Raw genomic sequence first — 21,133 nt, 5'->3', positions numbered from 1 at the left:
AACATTAAAAAATGTTACATGCGCGAAAATTATGCGCGTACGGTTCGCTGTAGAATTCACGTTATTCCTATATAAAAGCAGTAAAATTTTCTTAAAAATTTTAAAAAAGACATTCAGTATAACAAAATAAATAGTGCCTGTTTGGGAGGATAACAGTTGAAATTGACACCCCTCGAAAACCATTGTCAACCTCCGCTTCGCGTCGGTTGACAATGGTTTTCTCGGGGTGTCAATTTCAACTGTTACCCTCCCAAACAGGCACTATTTATATAATACAGCACTCTTTTTACATTATCCACATGTACTAGTAGTTTCTAATTGTAGTTTTGAATGTAATTTGATATTGAAGAGGTGACATTTATTGGCTGAATCATGGATTCTTGGAATTGAATAACTTTATAACGATTATGTTAGTTATAGAAAAAACACAACCTACTGAAAATTAGTTAGATCATGGAAATTTGTGTGGGCCGATTTTTGCAAATATTTCATTTTTCACAGGTTGGTGGGGATTTAATTTTGTGGAAGAGATTTTTTAGATAATAAATAATCAATTTTCATGACTCGTCGAGGACGTAAATTGTTGGATAGAGGACCCTTATACCATTGATCAAAATCCACAAAAAATTGAGCCCTAGTAAAGTCTAATGATTTCTCTGTATTAAGTTTTGATATATACATTTTTTATTACTCTTTAATACACTTACATGGGCAGTAACCTTTTATTTCTTTGTGTGTCTATTGGTTAAGAGGATGAAATAAGGAGGAGTTGATGACTCCCTGGTACAGCTGATTGGGATAGAATTTCCGTAAAAACACGATTCTGAAGGACAACCATCGCCCTATGATTTATGATGTGCTTACTGCCAAATTAGATTGTCAAGAATTTTTTTTTTCGCAAAAATTGGTTGCGTAGAAAGTGATTTCAAAAACCATGTGTGCTCAATGTGTAGTGCATATACGCAGGTCAGGCGGTAAACAGCTTTATTTCAGGTGAACGTTACTCCTAGTTTATTATGCCTACTTTCGACTTCAGGTGTTATTTCACCGCTCCAGGTTTCACTCGGTTTGCAACTTATTTGTTTCATTAGATTACAACAGACCCAAGATCAGTTCCAAGAAATTATTCAAGATCATGGCTGTTTTCCTGTAGCCAATTATTGCTGTAGCTTTTGATATTTTGTGACCTTTATTTTACCTTGAAATGGAAAGGAAGACATGTGGTGCATTGAGTGCATCAAAGATCTAATTTATTACATGTTTTGAGTATAATGCTATATGGTGCAGAAATATGAGTACACTATATAAGCATCTTTCCTTTCATAACTCTGGATCAATGTTGCAGATTTTATCGAATTATGATAGTTTTGAGAGTTGAAGATTCTTGAGCAAAATTATGGAATTGCAGGTTCTACAGAGATTTCACTCAGCCTGTTTTTCTACTGATGCTTTCTATAACAAGTGCTCACAGATGGGAAAAAAATCCACAGCAGCTTTCAAAGGATCGCAGATAGGAAGAAACAAGTTGCTAATGTATAATATTGTTAAAGCATTTCATTATAGTAGCTTGAGAAAAACACATCATCGATTTATGGGGATTTTGATGGTTTTCAAGCAGTGAGAAATCTAGTTGAATGCAGTATCATTTTTTGAGAGTATTCTTCTGCAATCATAACAAAGCAAGGCTTTTGATAAAATAATGGCGCTGTTTTCACAAGATTTATGTCAGACATTTTAATTTGCTTCAAAAAGACTTTTGTCAGGAAAATAAAAGAAATATTTTTTTGCCCATGTAGAAACAGAATGTCTGAAATAAGATGATGAACTTCACTAAAGTCCCAACTTTCAAGGTCATTCAAGGACACTTGAGGTCACTTTGAACATTACAGGCCCTTAGTTATAGGACCCTTAGAGTGATGATGTAAAACAAAGCTGAACAATGGCCTGACAAAGTTAATCATTTCTGCCTTTGCTGCTTAATGTGTTTAGCTTCTATCTGACATAATCTGACACACAACCCAAAATAAGTGGCACTTTCTCCCGGCTTTCCCTTGAGAGCCTTACTTCACTGGCAAATAGAACCAGGGCAGTCATCAAAGACAGTGGCTAAATATTTACAAGCACACTGAGTGCTGGTAGGTTTAAGAGAGAGAGAGAGAAAGAGAGATTTTCCTGTTCTGTCACAAAAATTTGCAGACAATAATAAACTATAATAGAAAGGAAAATCCTGAAGATAGAGTTTATGAAGAGAGAATGAGGGAGAGAGAAAGAGGGAGAGAGAAAGAGGGAAAGAGAGTCTTGAGATCAGGTGTATTGTGTAGATAAAACAAAGCATCTGGAGGCATTGTCCTGCATTCTGTTGGAGGTCTGTGAACAAGCCCTTATGGCAGGTGCTCTCTGGTTCCCAGTCAGGATCCATCACAGTTCATTAAGTAATTGGTCTTCTCCAGGCTCTGCCAAATCAGGGCTGACCAGTCTGAATCCTGAAGATGCTTGCAGTCAACAAGTGCTTGTCTCGCGGATATCTATGGATCATGTTCTCAGTTTGAATCGCTTTCTGACGTAAAGCCTCCGCGTCCCTGTAACTGGCATGCACTTCAGGCTCTGTGTTGTGTGTGAATTTGATTGTTCCCTGTTAGATCTATGTTGTGCACTTTATGCCTGGTTTATAAATGTAACGAACTAAGTCATATTGCTGCTTCAACACAGAGGGATTAATTTAGGGTTTGATGTCAAATGTTTGTTTACTTTGTCGGTTTTGACTTTACTCTGTATTATTAAGATAATGGATTTTGTTGATGTAATAGATGCGATGGAAATATGTTTTCAAATTCCAAGATCAAAACCTGCCTATCAGATATTTGTTAACTGCGTGCCGTGATGTGTTGTTAACAGTGATGGAGTAATAGTTACTTTGTAACTCCTACAGACACTTTTCTATAATTAACTTAAAGATCAAGAAAATATTCTAAAACCCAGCTGCAATGTTTTCCAAGAAAAATCGTCTCTGGAATGAAATTCTGAACAGAAATGGAATATCTACAGTTGATATCTTTTATTGATATGTATGCATGTTGATATGACCCTGTTATTAAATACCTGTCAATTATTTACTTGAGACACCTTCACTGTTAAATATATCAACTGCATTCACATAGAAAATGTTTTACATATCTAAGAAAAATATGACAGTTTTATAGAGTATGCAGACAGTAAGGTCACAGTTCAATGTATTTTAGAGCTGCCTCTATCTGACAGACAGATATTCAGTGATACAGGGGGACCCCGTCTAGAGAAACGCCCCCCTGGGATGACGTTGTTTGGGTGGGTCAGACTTGGCCCTATCTTGATAGAGATTGATACCAAGACTTTATATAAGTGTGTTATATATGATCAGTCAATTATGAGCTACACTGCCGGGAGCTGACATTACATAGGGACCAGTCAATTTCTCAATGTTAGATTAGAAAATGGGTGTTATTGAATTGATTGTTGCTGCTTCAGAAGCAATTTAAACAAAAAAAGACAAGAATATTTTGCAAGACAACCAATCCATTTTTCTTTGAATCAGTAATTATAGGAGTTCTGAAATTTGGGTTTCTCCAACAAATGCTTTATCAGTGTCAGTAATCTTCTATCTAGTGGATATGTGATGTATCATTCATAATGGACCTTTCTTTGCATTAATGATAATGGTCATGAAGTTTGTCTCTACATGATTTTTTTTCTAATACATGGACTAACAGATCAGGTATCAGATATATTAAATAGCAAACAAGATGCTGACTTGGCCCAAAGTCTAACCATAAAACAGAATATTATTTAATAAATATTTACCGAACCAATCCTGATTTTAACACCAAATTTGTTTGGCTTGTATAATTTAACTTGTAAAATACTGCATTGTTTTCCTTTCTTTTTAAATCAAATGGATAAAAATTAACATCTCCTTTATATTTCTAATTGATGAAAACAAGACTCATATGCCTGGTACATTAACCAATAAGAAATTATATTACATGTATGAATATTATGCAAATACTTGAAACTCATCCTTTTTCATCCAAGCCGCAAATCATATTTTCTGTAATTGAATAAACTACCCTTTATGTTGATGTTACTTACCTTTTATCATGATCAGCTGGAAAGTTTGCCATATTGATGACTTTAATATACAAGTATATGATATCAAGTTCAACATTTAATTACTCAGGGTAGTACATGTACCCCTTTTTTTTTATAAAAGGTTATAAAATTAAAGTTCAGAACTAAATGTAACATTGTGAAATACACCCAGTGTCTTTGACTATACAGTTTGCAGCAATCAGTACATGGTTAGGACAAAGGTCACCTGAAGGTCTTTGGTATTTGCCAGAGCTTTCAGGGATTGTTGAACTTTTCCATCTCACTTTTTAAAGAGATCTTGAATTGGTCTTATGATGTAGCAAAATCACTGAATTCTGTTCAGAGCCTAGCTGACACATGTTTTTTACTGTTGTGTAGACTTTGACGGTTAACCAGCTTATTGTTAACCAACACACGGAACCAATCATCTTGGAGCGGCGACAGAAACTCCAGAAAGAGGCTGCCATCCTGACATCGTACATCAAACACAACCAGGACAGCATCCACACCCTGATGATGATCTGTCAAAGGTCAGTACACAGGGTCAAAGGTCAAGGTCAAAGACAAAAATTTAAGAGATTTAATATGCAAAATTCAGAACAGTATTCAATGTATAATATATGAATGTGCTCATGGTATATTGAGAGACGAACTGATGAATCTGTCAAATTGAATAAATTTTGGGGCCAAAGGTCAAAGACAACAGTTGATTATAAGATTTTTACTAAATTCAGAACATTGATATCATGTACGTGTGCCTATGGCATACTGAGAGACTAATTTGAGAATGACATATTGCGACCAAGATTATTAAGGTTTAGATTAGTATCTCCAACTATTTTCAAAGGGGCTTTCATGAATGTTAAGAGTAAAATTTAAGCAGGTATTGAAGTTAAAGGGTACCTGCAGTGCCGGTCAATTTTTGATATATTGGAGATCTATGTGTAAAAACATCATCCTGAAAATTTTACAGCGATCGTATAAGTAGTTTTCGAGATATTTGGGGAAAACCCGATTTCACACCTGAACGAGTTTTGAATCAAGCAGATTTGGCGCGAGATGAACTGTGACGTCACGGGGTCAACGCCGCTGTATGAGAAACAGGAATATCGTATGAAAACTGTTCGTTTTCTTGCATTGTTTTATCGATATATGAATATTTTTTTCTGTTGTTTTATTTCCTTATCAACCCTGGATGACTAATTATACTGTTGTTTGAGTTTAACCCGTATTTTATCGAACAAAAATGCCGAATTCGGACAATTGTTTGCTTCATGAATTTCGTCAAATGTGTAACACATTTTACATATAAATGCACACCATATGTAGCAAAATGACAATTTATCAAAGCATTATTGTTATAAGAAACATATTTTGTTAATATTGTCATTCTTTCCAATGATTTCTCAGTGACATTATTAACTGATTAATACTGAATATTGATAATACATAATGATATTTCGTAAAAGGTAACTCGGGGTCTATTCCTCGTATAAGGCATAAAATTACAAATGATGTCGCCCGATTATTCAATAATATTGATATCGGACCAATAACAATCAAAATAGTATGCACACGGGATTATAAACGGATCAAGGCGAAAGTCCAAGATGGCTGTCTCGTATTCTATTAAAAATACGATAATGGAATTTAATTTTACATTTATTTACATCCTTTGTCAAAATGTTCCAGTTTATTCAGATTTCATAATGATTCGTTGTCAATATTACAATTTCAGCTGTACGGAGTTATAAAGCGTTTAATTGCTGACCATAGCGCTCGAAAGAAAGTTGCACTTTATTAAATAAGAAATTATAAAGACCATCGTAATTGCTTCCGAAATAATTACTTGATCACATAAAAAAGGTTTCAATTGCTGAATTGTAAATTTGGTCATTATTTGAGTGATTAGGTAAGTAACAATAAAGGCATTTACTTCGAACATTAGTTTTACTATTTAATAGTATCATGCATGATTCTTTAATCACTGACGGACTATACACATGTTTTAGCTGACGATTGCTTGATTTTACACAGTCTAAATTATTTTTCTGTTTTATCTTTTAACAATTGAGTAGCTAATTATACACAAATCAATTTACCGTCTAGAGGTGTGAAATCCTCTCTTCGTTCACCAGACTCGTGTACCTTGTGTATACATACCCTAGATACACGTGTGTTTGGAGCAGTGGCTTCGTTAGTTTACCTGTTTACCTGTGTCATTGCCTCGGATCACTCGTGTGTGAAAGGATATTATGTAATCAAAAAATGAATAATAAACATAAATTTGCCCATGTAAGCGTTTTAAGATATCGTATTCATCGGTAAAAAGGCGACGAGAATAACAAATTTTAAAATCCTTCAAACAGAATCCTGATTGTAATAAAATAATAACGGATATAAATTTCTAGATCTGCAATACTTAAAAAAACAAGATAATTCAAAACATCAGATCTATATCAATCATTTTGGCTGAAAAATCGAATTTAATTTGTATAGCTTTGTAAGGAAATTTCCCTCCTGTTGACCTCGTGACGTCACTTCCGCTGAAGCCTCGTTATCGCCTAATTCTGTTTTCTCTTGATTAGATTTCCAAAAGCAGGTAAAAATAGCCACTTTGAAGAGGCGTAACTCCGTTATTTTTGCACCGATTTCGATGAAGTTTTTTGCATTAAATTTTAGCAAATAAACTCTTTAACATATGTTTCACATCGGCTGGGCTGCAGGTACCCTTTAAAATGGTAAGATATGGTCCATTTTCAATGATTATTTTATTCAGGTGTTTCAAGTTTCTCTGATTTCACTTCCAAAAATAAGAGTCTCATGTTCCCCCTTCCCCTTTTAATGCTTGTAAACAGAAAGTACTAGTGAAAATGTCATCAGAGTTCAATATTCCCAGATAACCATTTGATATACAATCTATAGACCTTCATTGTTTCCTTGAAATAAGATTAATGTATGAATTTCAAAAGGATTAATGGCTGCTAATTGAGTTTGTTGATTTCTGTGAACTGTTTATACCTCCCTGGACCAGTATATAGGGTCCGTTCATTGAAGTGAAGGAAATCAATGATTGGATGTTCCTGACAGACAGCAAGAAGATGCCGCTCATAATTTGATATAGCTAAATAATGCTTTTCTGGAGAGGGTGAATTACTGAAGAGGTTTGATCAGCAGATCTCTGGTAAATATATGTATGCCCAAGCTGTGTTATGGAACTTGAGGATAAGGGGAGAGAACTGAGGATCAGATGTCCAAGAGTGGTCCAAGGCCTTTCAAAAGTCCAATAGCATTACCCAAGACCTACAAAATTCCATACAAAATGCCTTAGGACCTACCAAAGTCCAACAGGAATTTTGTAAAAAATGAATGGTCTATTGACATGCTGTATTTGACCTGAGCCTCATGTACATTGTAATCTGTTATGCTGTAGTCATGTTTCCCCACCGGATGTTTTATGAGGGACAGGAATTGATTTGTGGGGGGAGACATGGCCAATTACTGCACCTCATCCTGCTAATCTTGTCAGTCGGGATCCCACGGGACTCGGTAGCCCAGAAATGATTTGGAGATTTCTGAATGAGAGACCACAAAACTCAAGATTTTCTATAGTCTCAGAGCATGGACACATAGAACTACATTCAAAGTTTCCAAGGATGCTTCCCATTATCTTACATGTAGTAGTTTTGTTTTAATTAAGGATGATTTGATTCGTACATATTTTTATTGTGCTAATATACAACTGGATGGGGCACAAGTTCTAAAGATACTTATCCCATCATCAACTAGGTAATCAGTTATTTTATTTCCTCTTGTACAATGATATATGGACCTGACCAGTTTTGAACTTCAAATATATGGGGAATAGTAATATGAAATCCAGTATCCTATCGCTGTTATGTATAGATCCATGTACAAAGCATAATTACAATATTACATTAATTTGTTCCTATCGAACCAACTTTTGAGAGTAAAATCTCTTGTTTCTATAATAGAATTTTCAGACATGTCGAAATTCAATAAAAATTGGCTTTCATTAACTGGTGATATCAGAATTTATGAATCCAGAGTAACAGACAGGAATTTCTAAATGTGTTTTGAATATTATCGTGAATGCTCTTAACCATACAAAAAAAGTTTTAAATGTTGTGTTTGAAATATTTTTAGTTTATCCTGAAAATAAACACATCAGAGTCATGCGCTCAGAATTACATCTTTAGAATTAAAAAAAAAAAGGCGGAGGGGGGATTTATTGTTAAATGCACGCGCACTGCATCACAATAAGCATCAGTTCCTTTTTACTCCTTACACCTGGAGAAGGAAGAAGCTCGGTAAAGTAGAAGATCAGTCGGATCGGAGGCCCGTGATTCATTTACCGGGTTTCTCCGCTAATTAGTCTTTGATTACAAATAACTTTGACTGTTTTCATTTTCTACCTCTGCTTCATCGCCTGATTGAAGATTGAACATCAAACAGCGCAGCTTTCTCCTTCAGACACTTGCAAAGAGAAATGATTTCTGGTGGTATTGATCCACCGGCCCACACTTAAATATTAATAACCCTTGTATGCTCCTCTCTGGAACTATATAGTTTTGTACAGGAATTATTTCATTTCTTAAGTTCCCAGTCTCAGAGCCTGGTTATAAGTACATTTACACTGAAGTATCAAAGTAGTTCTACTGTAAACTAGAGAGGAAGAGCTTCTCTTGATTTTATTGTCCTGAAGGGGTAGAGGTGTATATAACAGGTGTATGGAGAGGAGGGGATGTATACTTATGTCTAACATTGTTACAGCAAAAGAATAATTTTTCCTTGGGATAAAAAAATATGTTTCATTAAGGGGAGGGGAATATATTGATTTTTGTAGATTGGAAAGGGGAGGGGGTAAGAAGGTTATATTGAGGAGGGGGGGTCCATATGATAATTGTACTGAGAAGAGAGTTCTATACAGTCTATGTACAGCTCTCTGTGAGATGAAGCAGTGATAAGCTGATCATAATAGAAGGAAATGCCCTGATGCACAGATAAAGTACATCTCCTGCTGAGCTCTCCCTGAGACTTTGGTGTCTGGTCAGCTAATCCCCTCCCCCTCACTGTCTCACTACCCTGCTCTTCTTACTCCATACTGTACCACTGGGTTCCAGGAAGCTCCAGTCGAAACTAAGTGTGTGGAGCCGACAAATCATCCTGTACAGAGAGTTTTGTCATTGTCAGAGTGGACAATTATAAGTTGGAACCTTCCGCTGACATTGGAGAAATATCTGAATCAGGGGTCCTGAGTTTGCTGTGAGAGTCGTCTGCTGACTGGTTATGTCTGAATGATTATGTTGATGGATTAATGACAATGTCAGGATCTTGTTTTGTACCGGACAAACACAGTAGTTGTGGCTGCTGTAAGTGAAGGAGAGGGAGAGTAAACTTCCCAGTTACAGTGCCCCTGTGTTCTTGGGCTCCCATTCAATTGGAAAGGGAATTAATCATATTTCAGAGAGAACTATCATATACAGGTACCAATAGGCAATGAACATGTGAAAGTTATTATCTTTTCTGTGGCAGAGCTAAAAAACTGGTGTGTTTGAGACAACATCTTCAGGCTTGTTTTTTATGCAGGATGACAAAATGTGTAACTCTTAGATAATAACACATCAGCAAGCTAACCAAGAGTTCCATCACAGAAAAAGCAAAATTTCTATCAGCTGTAAATTGAAAAGAAATCTTCCTCATGAATAATTGCAGTATGTAGACACTTTACATGTACATTTAATTAGGAGTTTTGTGTATTTCTTGATCAGCGGAGAACTTTAAAGACTGCCGCACTGTTGTGAGTGGCTCAGTGGTTGCGGGTCTCGGCCGAGCCACAATACGCCAGTAGAGGGGAAACCTCGGCTGTTTATACTTGAAACTTATTATACTCCTGTTGGATGTTTGGCAAAACAAACAGAAATTGGAGAATACTTCAGCCATTTATGTTTCTTCCTTCAATATTTGATTTGGAAAAAAATCCCAGCTACCTGCAGCCACTGGGAATTGCTTCTCAGAAGCTGAGACTCTCAGGAGAAGTCAGAAGGAGGGATAAGTTAGGTAGGAGATGCCAAGTGACATCATCACATGCAATGTAATGGAGAGATTTTGACAGTGCTCCATACAAGTTTTTTTTTACAGTCATTAATTGAAGAGGCTGCACAGTCGCCAGAATCCTGATGGTTAAAGGCAAAATCTGATTCTGTTCTGAGTCTGTGTGAAATCCCTAGGTGGAATTTTAATGCTCACTTCTTCCAACCATGCATAATATACAAAGGACACTCTAGTAGTTGCTGTGACATTGTGGTTTTTTTTAAATTGATGAATAAGCAGTGAGGATCTTTGTGTGTGTTGATTGGACTGACACTATCTGAGTAGGCGACGTAAAAACACCAAGCTTTACCTTTATTGATAATTGTGTTAAGGATAACGTGATGTCAGTTTTTGAGGCAGAGCCATCAATGCGACAGAGAGCCGGGGAGCAGAGGAATGGGGATCCTTACAAAGGGAGTTTACTCCGTACAGAGGGCTCCGTGTCACGACAAAATAGTGGCGAAGAGGAGCTAAAAATTCGTAGACAGATGCATAAACAGGAGAGTAAGGACAGCGGAATAGTGACGGAAATGTCCACGCGACCAAAGGATTACGCCCGCAGTAAAACCGAAAAAATCCACCGCTCCGACAGTAGTAAAACCAAGTCCCGTAAAAGTGATAGTTTTAAGTCGAGTGTTAAGAGAAGTCAAAGCATGAAAGCCCCTAATTCTGGCCGACATTTATCACAGTCCTCAAACAAAAGTACGGGAAACCTTAAAGACATGGACGACAGTAACCAGGTGAGAACAGTTTTCTAATTTGTACTTCTATTTTTTACAGAAACTTAGCAAATCATCTTTATTCAAAAGTGTATGAAACCCAAGGAGACATGTGTTGCAAACGCAATGAAATACGGCTGGCAAATTTGCAATTAGCTTCCATCCGAGCCCAGGTAAGCCTGATGAAGAAGCTTGTTTTTTATCTCGTATTGATTTAGGCTTTAAAGTTGATTTTAATGAATCCAGGAATTAACTGACTTATCCTATATAGAGAGGTGATAAAGTTCATTAGATGGAGCAGAGATTAGTGATAGCGAGGGCTATGGTTGAAATCTGCATATTCAGTCTGGGAAAGAGCCTTCGATTAAATCTCTATTAGACATTGCAGTTATGAGGCATGTTCCAAGTTCATTTGAATTGTGACTGACAAAGTATAATAAGTGTGTATATTTATAAGAATGTGCACCAAGTGACGTAGAATAAAGGGGGGGGGGATTTATCCTAGAACCGCTGACCTGATACCTGTTGGTGTGAATAACTAAACAAAATTTATAGCTTGAGAAAGAAAAAACTGCCAAAAAGCAAACGGCTGAACAATAAAGATATGACAGTTCGGCGCAGGGAGTTTCAGTGTAGAGGCTGGGGGATGTTCTTGTCTCGTGTATCTTTATGGCTTTTTAGATTATTGTTTTTTTGCAAGTTTTCCCATTCCTAGCTCGGTAGTGGTTTTATTAAATATCTGATAAATGGCTCCAGCGTTTAACTTTTACGCTACACCCAAAAGCTCATCAGTTCTGCTCCTGAGACAGAAAAAAAATGGCAGGTTTTTTACCCTGCAGCATCATAGTTGATTTATGTTTGAAAAGAACAGGCCCAATGTCATTTTTTTGGGGTAATTAATCTATAGACCGCCCCACAGAATTTTCCCTGAGATATTATAACCATCTGGTGATTTCATCTATGATGCTTTTATTTTCTGAACTTTTTGGGGTGGAAAATCAATCAGCTCCTTGTACTGTGTGGATAGATTTCAAAACTAGCTGATTCAAGGGAAGGAGTGTTTTTGGGATGTTTCATGTAATTTGTTCATGGGAAAATTCAAAATTGCAAAAAATTGAAAGAACTGTAAAGAATACATTAAAAGAAGAATCTTTTCAATTTTAATTATTATATTTATAAAAAGATTTTTGACAACCACTCTAACTTAATTAGTAGGGCGAAGCGCAATCGGGTACATAAAAATTAAACAGTGTGTGACATACTTAATCATAATTCTTGGTTCTACCCTACTTTATTTTCTTTTTCATGAAAAATTAAAATGCATTCAGTAGCAGTTGATGGGTTGTGTTTTAATATTGATGAGACTGGAGGCTGAGTAGGCACTGGTACGCTGATATATCATACATAAATTAAACATGTAATTAACAGTTTGACAACAACCTATTACAGAAGTAGTCCACCGATATCTTTTAATTAGGTTAACGAACTACAAGGTTAACCTGAAGCAGACTGGCATAAGTAGAGAGACTTCGGATAACTAAATCTCTCTCCAAGATGCACAATCCAACATTTATAGACTATTTTAATCTTCTTCAGAAGAAAAGCTATGTAAAAAGATTCAGGAAAATTAAAGCTAAAAATATTTTTTACTTAATGATAATTTATGGCTGAAAGATATTCATGTTTAAATTTTGCAGACAAATCTTATGGTTAATTTGTTGATCATTTGGACTCCTTGAAACTCAGCGAAAAGTCATTTATTGTCGCTTCTTTAAATTTAGGGTGAAAAAGTTATAGGCATGCAGTCATTCCTGTAGGATATTGTGTGGGCTAAACTGAATATTAGAAAGAATGTAAATTAGCATGATGATGCATATAAAACTATTTACTTATTAGATATAAATGGTTAGTCCATCAGTAGTAAACAGTGGTGTTTCCCTCATCACTGGTGTTCAAGCTCTGCTGGTCGCTGGCATATTGCCTCTGTGTAACTCAGAGAGAGAGAGAGAGAGAGAGAGAGAGAGAGAGAGAGAGTGTATTGTCTAAGATAAATGTTATCAAGCGTGACCCCTCTCATGTCAGATGAAGAGAGTTGAGTGTTGAGTGAATTTGAGTCAATAAGTGCGTTATAAGATGAAGAGGCAAGGTGTCATCTGATGCATTAATGGATAAGCCCAGGGAATTGTATAGGATATCGTAGGAAAAGCCTTCGCTTGTCAGGTGTTAATAGAAAGTGATCACCAGTAAGTAACCCCACTGAGGAGAGAGACCGCTCTCTGTCTGATGCCCAATCCATGCATGTTTTCAATACATGATAAAATACTGATTAAAGCAAAGCAGCTTATTATGATAAAAAACAAACAACTTGATCTTCCAGTAAATCAACAACCCCCTCCCCACCATAACAAATTGAGCCCCCCCCCCCCCCCCCCCCACCTCACTTCGGCAGGTTGTTTGGATGCTTCCATGCCAGGGTATTAATTAATATGACTACTGGTATAATTACTTCCTGATGGTGCTGGAATGTCTGCCACTATGTTGGTATGTTATGGTTTCAATGCTTCATATCTCTTGATCCATCGCTGATGGCTGATTTATATCAAATAAATCACACTGCCCAAGTCAGGGGAGATAATGATGGATGTTATCTATAACTCCAGATCGGATTTACTGCCCCTGGTTGTCTCCCTTTTTTTGCGGTAGACCTATTTATTTATGTCTCCTTTTTTGTGATAGATCTATTTATGACTGGTTGAGTGTCCTAATGCAGTGATCACTCAGGCCCATGAGAAAGTGGCAAAAATAGATAGTCATCCTGTCTAAATACTTTAAGCTGAGAGCTAATGAAATTTCTGACAAGCTCCCTGCAGATGAATTACCAGTGAACTAATGTATATACTCTCTCTCTCTCTCTCTCTCTCTCTCTCTCTCTCTCTCTCTCTCTCTCTTCCCTCTCTCTCAGCATCTTTAAGTTTGTTGACCTTTCAGAATTGTGATTTTTCACTAGGATATTGATATGTACCAGTTACCCAGCAGTTACTACTGTTGATTCTTTTATATGATATACCCCTTTATCTTCTCTTTCTCTTTCTAAAACACTGACAATGTATAGATATAGACAGATAGAAGAATTACAGGAACCGGGTGAGTCTGTGTGCCACCTTCTGTTTATGAGTCTATTCTATTGATATGACCTGACGTGAATCAAGGTTGTTTGATAAGGCAAAAGGTCAAGATTAACATCTGTCTACACCAGTGTTCCATCAAGACAATAACACATAAATACTCAGATTGTCTGTAACTGGTACCTGATGTTTCAAGGTTGGTAGGAATCACCTTCTGGACCTCCATTAAATTAGATCAACTGTAAATGTTTCATATTTAGCATGCATGATATTTGGTGAAGATTGGTTTCTCAGCTAGTCGAATGAATCTTAATTGGTGTTGTTATTTTTATATATATATATTGATGAACTTTATTAATGAAAGCTACTTTATGATAAAATTCACAGCTTAAAAAAATGAGTATATTACAGTAACTGCTTACAATTTATCAGGCCATGAAAAAGAGTGACTTTTAGTGTATTTGACAGACTTTGTCAGCTTCTACTTTCTGGATGTTGTAGATTGAGGCGCTGTCTCCCAAACAGAACGGCTCAGTGGAGAGTCTGGACCAGGACAGTAAGAAATCCTCGGCCACCATCAAAAGCATGTGGAAGAAGGCCTTCAAGAGTCTCAAGAGCACCTCAGACACTAAGCTGGTGAGTCGGAGACCTCAATACTATCTTTCTCAATGTGAAATATCTCTCTCAACTTCCCCACACAGGGCCAAATCTTTAACTGCCTTACACAAGGCTAAATATCTCTCTCAACTACTTTACATAGGGCCAAATATATCTATCAACTATCTCAAACAGGGCAAAATATCTCTCACCTCAGACACAAGCTGGTGAGTCTCAGACCTATCTCGCTCAGGATGTTATATCCTTATAAAATTTCTCACACAGGGCAAAATATCTCTCAGCTCAAATATTAATAAGCCTGTGAGTCAGGGACCTCAAAACTATCTCACTCAGGATGAAATAGCTGTCTCACTTGTCTCACACTAAGCAAAATAGATCATAATAAAAGACCTCAATACTATCTAAAAAGCAAAACATCTCCCTCAAATATCTCGCACCAAACAAAATATCTTGTTGTCAAATACCTCTTATCCATCTCACACAAGGAAAATATCTATCTCAAACTGAGCAAAATATCTTATATTCAAAGACCTCAAATCTATCTCACACAAGCAAAATATCACTCTCAACTACCTCCCTCAGGGCCAAGGCCAAGATTCTCTTTAAACTGTATCACAAGAGCAAAATAATTTTGTATTCACAAACCTCTAAACTATCTCACACTATGAAAAATATCTCTCTCAACTATCTCCACAGAGCAATATATCCTTTAAACTATCTCACATTGAGCAAAATAACATTCTCATCTATCTCACACCAAGCAATATATTTCGTATTCACAAACCTCTAAACTAAAATCACCTCAGTTATAACAAAGGGACCTTTGAACTGTCTTTTGTACAGTAGAGTGATGAGTTGAGGGACCTTTAAATGAGAATCACCTACTTAAAATCAATTCTATTGTCTGTATAACAAAAACTTACATCTCAATCAGAAAGATTGGCAGTCAGGAGATGAGAAGAACTCAGCATCTCTTTATGAAGTAGCTCAGTTCTTCTAATTACAAGATCAGTCATATGGAGACAAACTGCTGGATCTAGTTAAACAATTGAATTAAATAATTAGTACACCCTACTCATGTGTTTTAAATGTAATTAAAGGTATCTCATGCTCTATAGAAACTTCAGGGGGAAGGGGGGGTTGATACTGCTGGAGATTGCCTGAGTTTTAAGAGTGCAGCATGCACCAGTTTGTGAAATACTTCTGTCATTGGAAACACCTGTGAATTGAGAGGAATTACATTCTAGAAGATCTCTTCATGCTGGGGAGCCTCTACTGATCTGTAATATCTGAAACGAGAGTACTGCTGCCCTGATATGAGAAATCCTCTGCAATAAGAAAAACATGCCATCGGGCTTCTGATCCCTTCATCTTTCACTGCAGTGAGGACTGAATGCATCTGCAATACCCTCAGGCATGTTGTCATGCATCAGTGTCCATTGAGATATAAACAATGGGGTTATCTCTGTTCTAGTCAGACTCAGAGGGGGGGGGGGGGCAGCCATTGATTGGGGTGGTACAGATGGAGCATTGTCAGTGTATTATGGACCATCAGGGCTAGATATTGTCAGTGTATTATGGACCATCAGGGCTAGATATTGCCAGTGTATTATGGACCATCAGGGCTAGATATTGTCAGTGTATAATGGACCATCAGGGCTAGATATTGTCAGTGTATAATGGACCATCAGGGCTAGATATTGTCAGTGTATTATGGACCATCAGGGCTAGATATTGTCAGTGTATTATGGACCATCAGGGCTAGATATTGTCAGTGTATAATGGACCATCAGGGCTAGATATTGTCTGTATTATGGACCATCAGGGCTAGATATTGTCTGTATTATGGACCATCAGGGCTAAATATTGTCAGCGTATAATGGACCATCAGGGCTAGATATTGTCAGTGTCATCAGGGCTAGATATGCAAATTTGTAGCAGATGAGTAGACAGTTTACCTGTCCAGTAGGTATCTAAAACACCTGGGTAAAGTTAGAGAAGTTGAAATAGGGAGAGAGTCACATTGATTGATAGCCTTATTTGGAAGTAACATTTCATATGGACAAAACCAAAAACATGTATCGATAGAGCATTGTTTTTCTAATAAATTCTAATAAAACACCGTTAAATAATTGATTCTAACCCCAAATCCCCCCACCCCCACTCCCAACACAGAAACTTCCAACCCAAGTCAGATGTAAAAATTGTAAACCCCCTAGTACTCAATGTATTAACAATGCTGCTATCCTCAAGTATTATGGTTCTATCCATATTGTCAGTACAAAAAGAATGAGGTACAGTTATATGAGTGGGGCTGCCTTAAATTTCAATAATTTTGTCTTTTCAGTCTTATGAAATGAAAAAAATCATCCCAATTATTTCAATCTTCTTACATATAAAGTTAAGACATTTATTAGCTAACATGCTATTAGCATTTACAAATTCTAAATAGTCTTAAATTCTTTTGTTGATTGTAATCCTGGTGCTGAAGTCAGCACAAATGTAGAAATTAGAATAATTATGGACTGGTTGTAAAAATGAGAATTAAGCTAGGTCCGATGCTCAATATATGATTTGTTCAGTATTGAAATTGAGCCCCTGCTGCCATTAGATAGCTAGGGATGGATTATCATAATGCTCACAGGAAATTAAGCTTCCCAAAATCATTACGCTAAATGATTAAAAAAATAGCAGTCCATTACATCAAAAAGTCAATAACAAAATCCATTAGATTTTCAACATATTAACTCATCAACCTCTTAATAAATATGTTATTAGAAAATGAAATGCCTGCTTTATTGATGCGGACCACAAGGATATTAGCATTCAACATTTTTGACAGATTTGTCTTGTGTTTTTAGCTCTTGCGTCTGAAAAATGTTTTTTAAAGATCCCAGTGGTACTTTTCCGATCGAATTCGTGCTGTAGCAATTGTAGAATTGTCAGAAATAGAAAGCTGAGTGTGAAGTCATGGAGATCTTTCTAAAACTGGACATGTTTTTCTGGGCTTCTGTGGTTTGATTCGTGTCAGATCGGGTCACAGAGGTCGTAGTGTTCTGTACCAATTAACTGGGAGAGAGCCCAGATCCTGGGTTTTGACAGACATATTCTATGATTCAATCAGTATATTTGGGAGCCTCCAAATTGTAAGAGGGATACAGTTGTATATGTAGTGATAATATCTTATTGTAGCCCTTACTTACATTTTCCCTAAAGTTAGACAAGGACATGGAGAAACACCCCAAACGCATCCTGGGTGAGCTAAAAAATCCCTCCTCAGCATTTTGCTCCCTCTTATTTATTATAAAGCTACCGGTACATTGTAAATGTATAGTTATCAGGGTTGTTAATCATCTTAGCAATTTATGACTTTTCAAAATCTATTTTTTATGTATGCATGGAAAGAAGGTGGGGGTACTTGTTTAGGGGGATAGTGGGGATGTAGTGTGGGAGTGTCAAAAGGTATTAGATAATGTGTACAACTCACATGAACACTTTGAATGAATCATATTGTAACAAATAAGTCAGCAGAACTACCTGCAGAAATAAGTGGCAGAGCAGAGAGTGGTTGAGTTACACAGTAAGGCAGATGGACACCACATGTAGATTGATCAGTGCCACTTTTTTGCCATGGTTGTGATGGAGATACATGTAGATGTATTGGACGCTATTCCTGGGTCTGTGTAACAAGTGACACATGTTACCAGCTTAGTCAGGGAGTCGGCCATTGTGGGGGGAGTTTCTGTTAGTGTGGGGGTTGTGAGGAATCTATGTCAGAATTTATACTGAGGAGTCAACTGAAGGTTTTATGAGACAAAATATTAACTACTTTTGTGTTAGTGTAGTTCATGAGTAATTCGAAGGAAAGATTTACTGATTAATCAAGACTTAATGTGAATCATGTGGAAAAAAGTGGTGCAGAAATTGAAACTGAATCGTGATGATGCGACCTTAGAGTCTGAGAGAAGGGAGGTCAAGGACAGAGGCCAGGAGTCCTTGACCTCTTCACGCAGTGCTCCAGAACTCATCAACAATAATGTCAACCTCAATGCAAAGGTCGACACAGAACTGCTGGTAAGGACTTCCGCGAGTGTCTACATTATAATGCTGGGGTGAGAGGTTGAAGTACCGGTAACTGTAGGGGTGGTAGATTTTCAAAGGTTACCTAAAGTTCTCTTGCTGTCAATCACTTACTAGAAAGTCTAACTGTATGTGTATTGTCAACATGGCAAGGCATGTAGGTTTTATGTACGGAAGTAGAATGGACACAGACCCTGTGGCTTGCTACTGTGGTTTCATTAATATTCAAGGGTATCAATTTTTGTGGATAAAATGAAAATCACAGTTTTAAGAATACGTAAATTCGTGGCCAATGACCCTATCAATACAAATTATAACTACAAATTGCACTTCAATGAACATTTAATTTCATGGATAAACTTAACAACGAAATCCACTAAAATTGGTGTTCAACGAATATTGATGAAACCACAGTATTATGGTTTGTTTTTTTATCTGTCATCTTTTCTGCTAAGTTTACCAATTCTCCCTCTGTAATGTGTAATGTATGGTATTTTGTGGGGGTGGGGGTTTCTGTGTGTATACTGTTGATGTAGACAGGAGATACTGAGTGTTGGCCAGCCCTGTACCTGTTTTCTCGAGATCTCAGACCTCCCTAGAGTCTGACCTTGATCTACAACCATCTGTTGTCAGCAAGTCTGTGTTAGACAGCTATACTGCTGTATAGTAATGGCTACCACAAGGTCAGTATCAGAGGCCAATTACAGCTACTAGTAGGTACATATAGCTGTGTACTTATCTTCCTTAGTATTGGAGGGGGCTGTAGGGTAAGCAATGAGAACTTTCCTTGTATGGAAGGAGTTAAAGTGAGGTGGTCTTTTTGTAGTGTTTAACCCAGAACTTCGAAGATACCAGTCCCCCCACTTGACACTAGACAAAAGTATTTTTGTTTTGAACATGCTTGGATATCTCCTATGTAATATGTGGATGTGTTATGTGTAATTGTAACTAACTTTTGTTTTAGCTAAGGTATCTATTCCTTTAGGGGTTTTCTTGTCCTTGACATCACTCAAGGTTAACATATCCCCTGACCAATAGACTTCAAATTCTGTGAGGTCTTTGAACCCTAAAGATTTCTCTCTATTTCGTAAAAGAGTTAAGAAGGCTTTCCTCTGAGGAAAAAAAAAAGGATGAAGTTAGATGCAGTTTGCATGAATTCCTGCTAAAGCAGATAGGGACTGCTTGTGTATTCTGGAGGCAATATTCTGGTAAACCTCTCCTGTGGTTTGTTGTTGTTTTGGTCTGAGTAAGTTAGAACTGGGTTACGCACCATAAGAGGGTGTGAAATATTCATTACAAGATATACAGTACAGTTAGATTGGATTGGTGGAGTTTGGGGAATTGAAGCTTTCTATAAATGGGTACAGTTGTAAATAGATATGCATAAGAATAAGGGTTCTCATGGAAAAAGTTTCGAGATATCAGACTAGTTGTCTGTGTAAGAGGATTGTCATGGCTAAAAAATAAGTGTAAATTTTCAAATCTTGATTATGATTAAGTAAGATTTCAGAAGTTGTTGATTGATGGTACAAGACTGTTGAAGTGATGTTTAAATTTTGTTGCTTCATTGTTTAAGTCGTGGAATATAAACTTGTTGAGATGTGATGGAAGCTTATGGAATCCACAATTAAGGTTTGAAGTGATGCTTTCAGCGCAGTATGATGAATTTGTTTACAGCCTGTTGGTCTCAGCCAGTTGTAGACAACTGGAAGCAGGTAATTTTTCTTCCTGGCATTATATGGACAGCGAACTAGCTAATTGTTTGTTTCAGCATCGGAACTCTTCAGTCAATATTATCGCTGATACTTGTCAATGTTTGTCAGACACTTGTTATAAGAGCTCAATATTATGATAAGACTTGATGTAATATAGACACCCAGGAAACGATGTCTTGCCAATATTCAGGGCAGTGAAATCATGTTTGTTTACAGAAGAGCTTGTTCTCTTGATTGCTGCTCTGTAAATCAGTTTAAAGTCTAATTAGGCCTAACAGTGGTGCATATGTAACACTGGATACCATTTGACAGCCACTGAACACCTCTGGGAACTTTTGTTGTCCTATGCACTTGACAACCATGTGAACTCATGTCCATTCACAATTCTGTTACACTTGATATTCATTGACAACCATTAGAAACACCTCAGGGAAAGCTGTTATAACTCCAAATATGAGAGCAACTATTCGGAACACCTCAAGTGACTTCTGTTGTAGAAATTGATATCATTTGTCAACCATTAAGAGCACATCCAAATTGTAATTTTTAAATCAAAGTACAAATATAGCTTTTGTAGTTAATGTTTCCAATAATAATTTACTGTAAACCTGGTCTTATAAAGGAGTGGAAAATATCT

General features: G+C 36.8%; 1 protein-coding gene across 6 annotated transcripts in view; it reads left to right on the top strand.

The window, feature by feature from the left end:
* Positions 1-21,133, top strand: part of LOC128185726 (nostrin-like) — a 67,003-nt gene that overhangs the window by 26,113 nt on the left and 19,757 nt on the right. For all 6 annotated transcript variants that reach the window (XM_052855374.1, XM_052855365.1, XM_052855389.1 and 3 more), the window contains exons 9-11: positions 4,504-4,655; positions 11,020-11,131; positions 14,585-14,719. In XM_052855374.1, the coding sequence (XP_052711334.1) occupies positions 4,504-4,655; positions 11,020-11,131; positions 14,585-14,719 (399 nt within the window). The remainder of the gene's footprint in view (positions 1-4,503; positions 4,656-11,019; positions 11,132-14,584; positions 14,720-21,133) is intronic.

The sequence above is a fragment of the Crassostrea angulata genome, chromosome 1 (assembly GCF_025612915.1).
Source record: "Crassostrea angulata isolate pt1a10 chromosome 1, ASM2561291v2, whole genome shotgun sequence".
Taxonomy (NCBI): Eukaryota; Metazoa; Mollusca; class Bivalvia; order Ostreida; family Ostreidae; genus Magallana; species Magallana angulata.
This window is presented reverse-complemented; position numbering and strand designations above follow the sequence as displayed.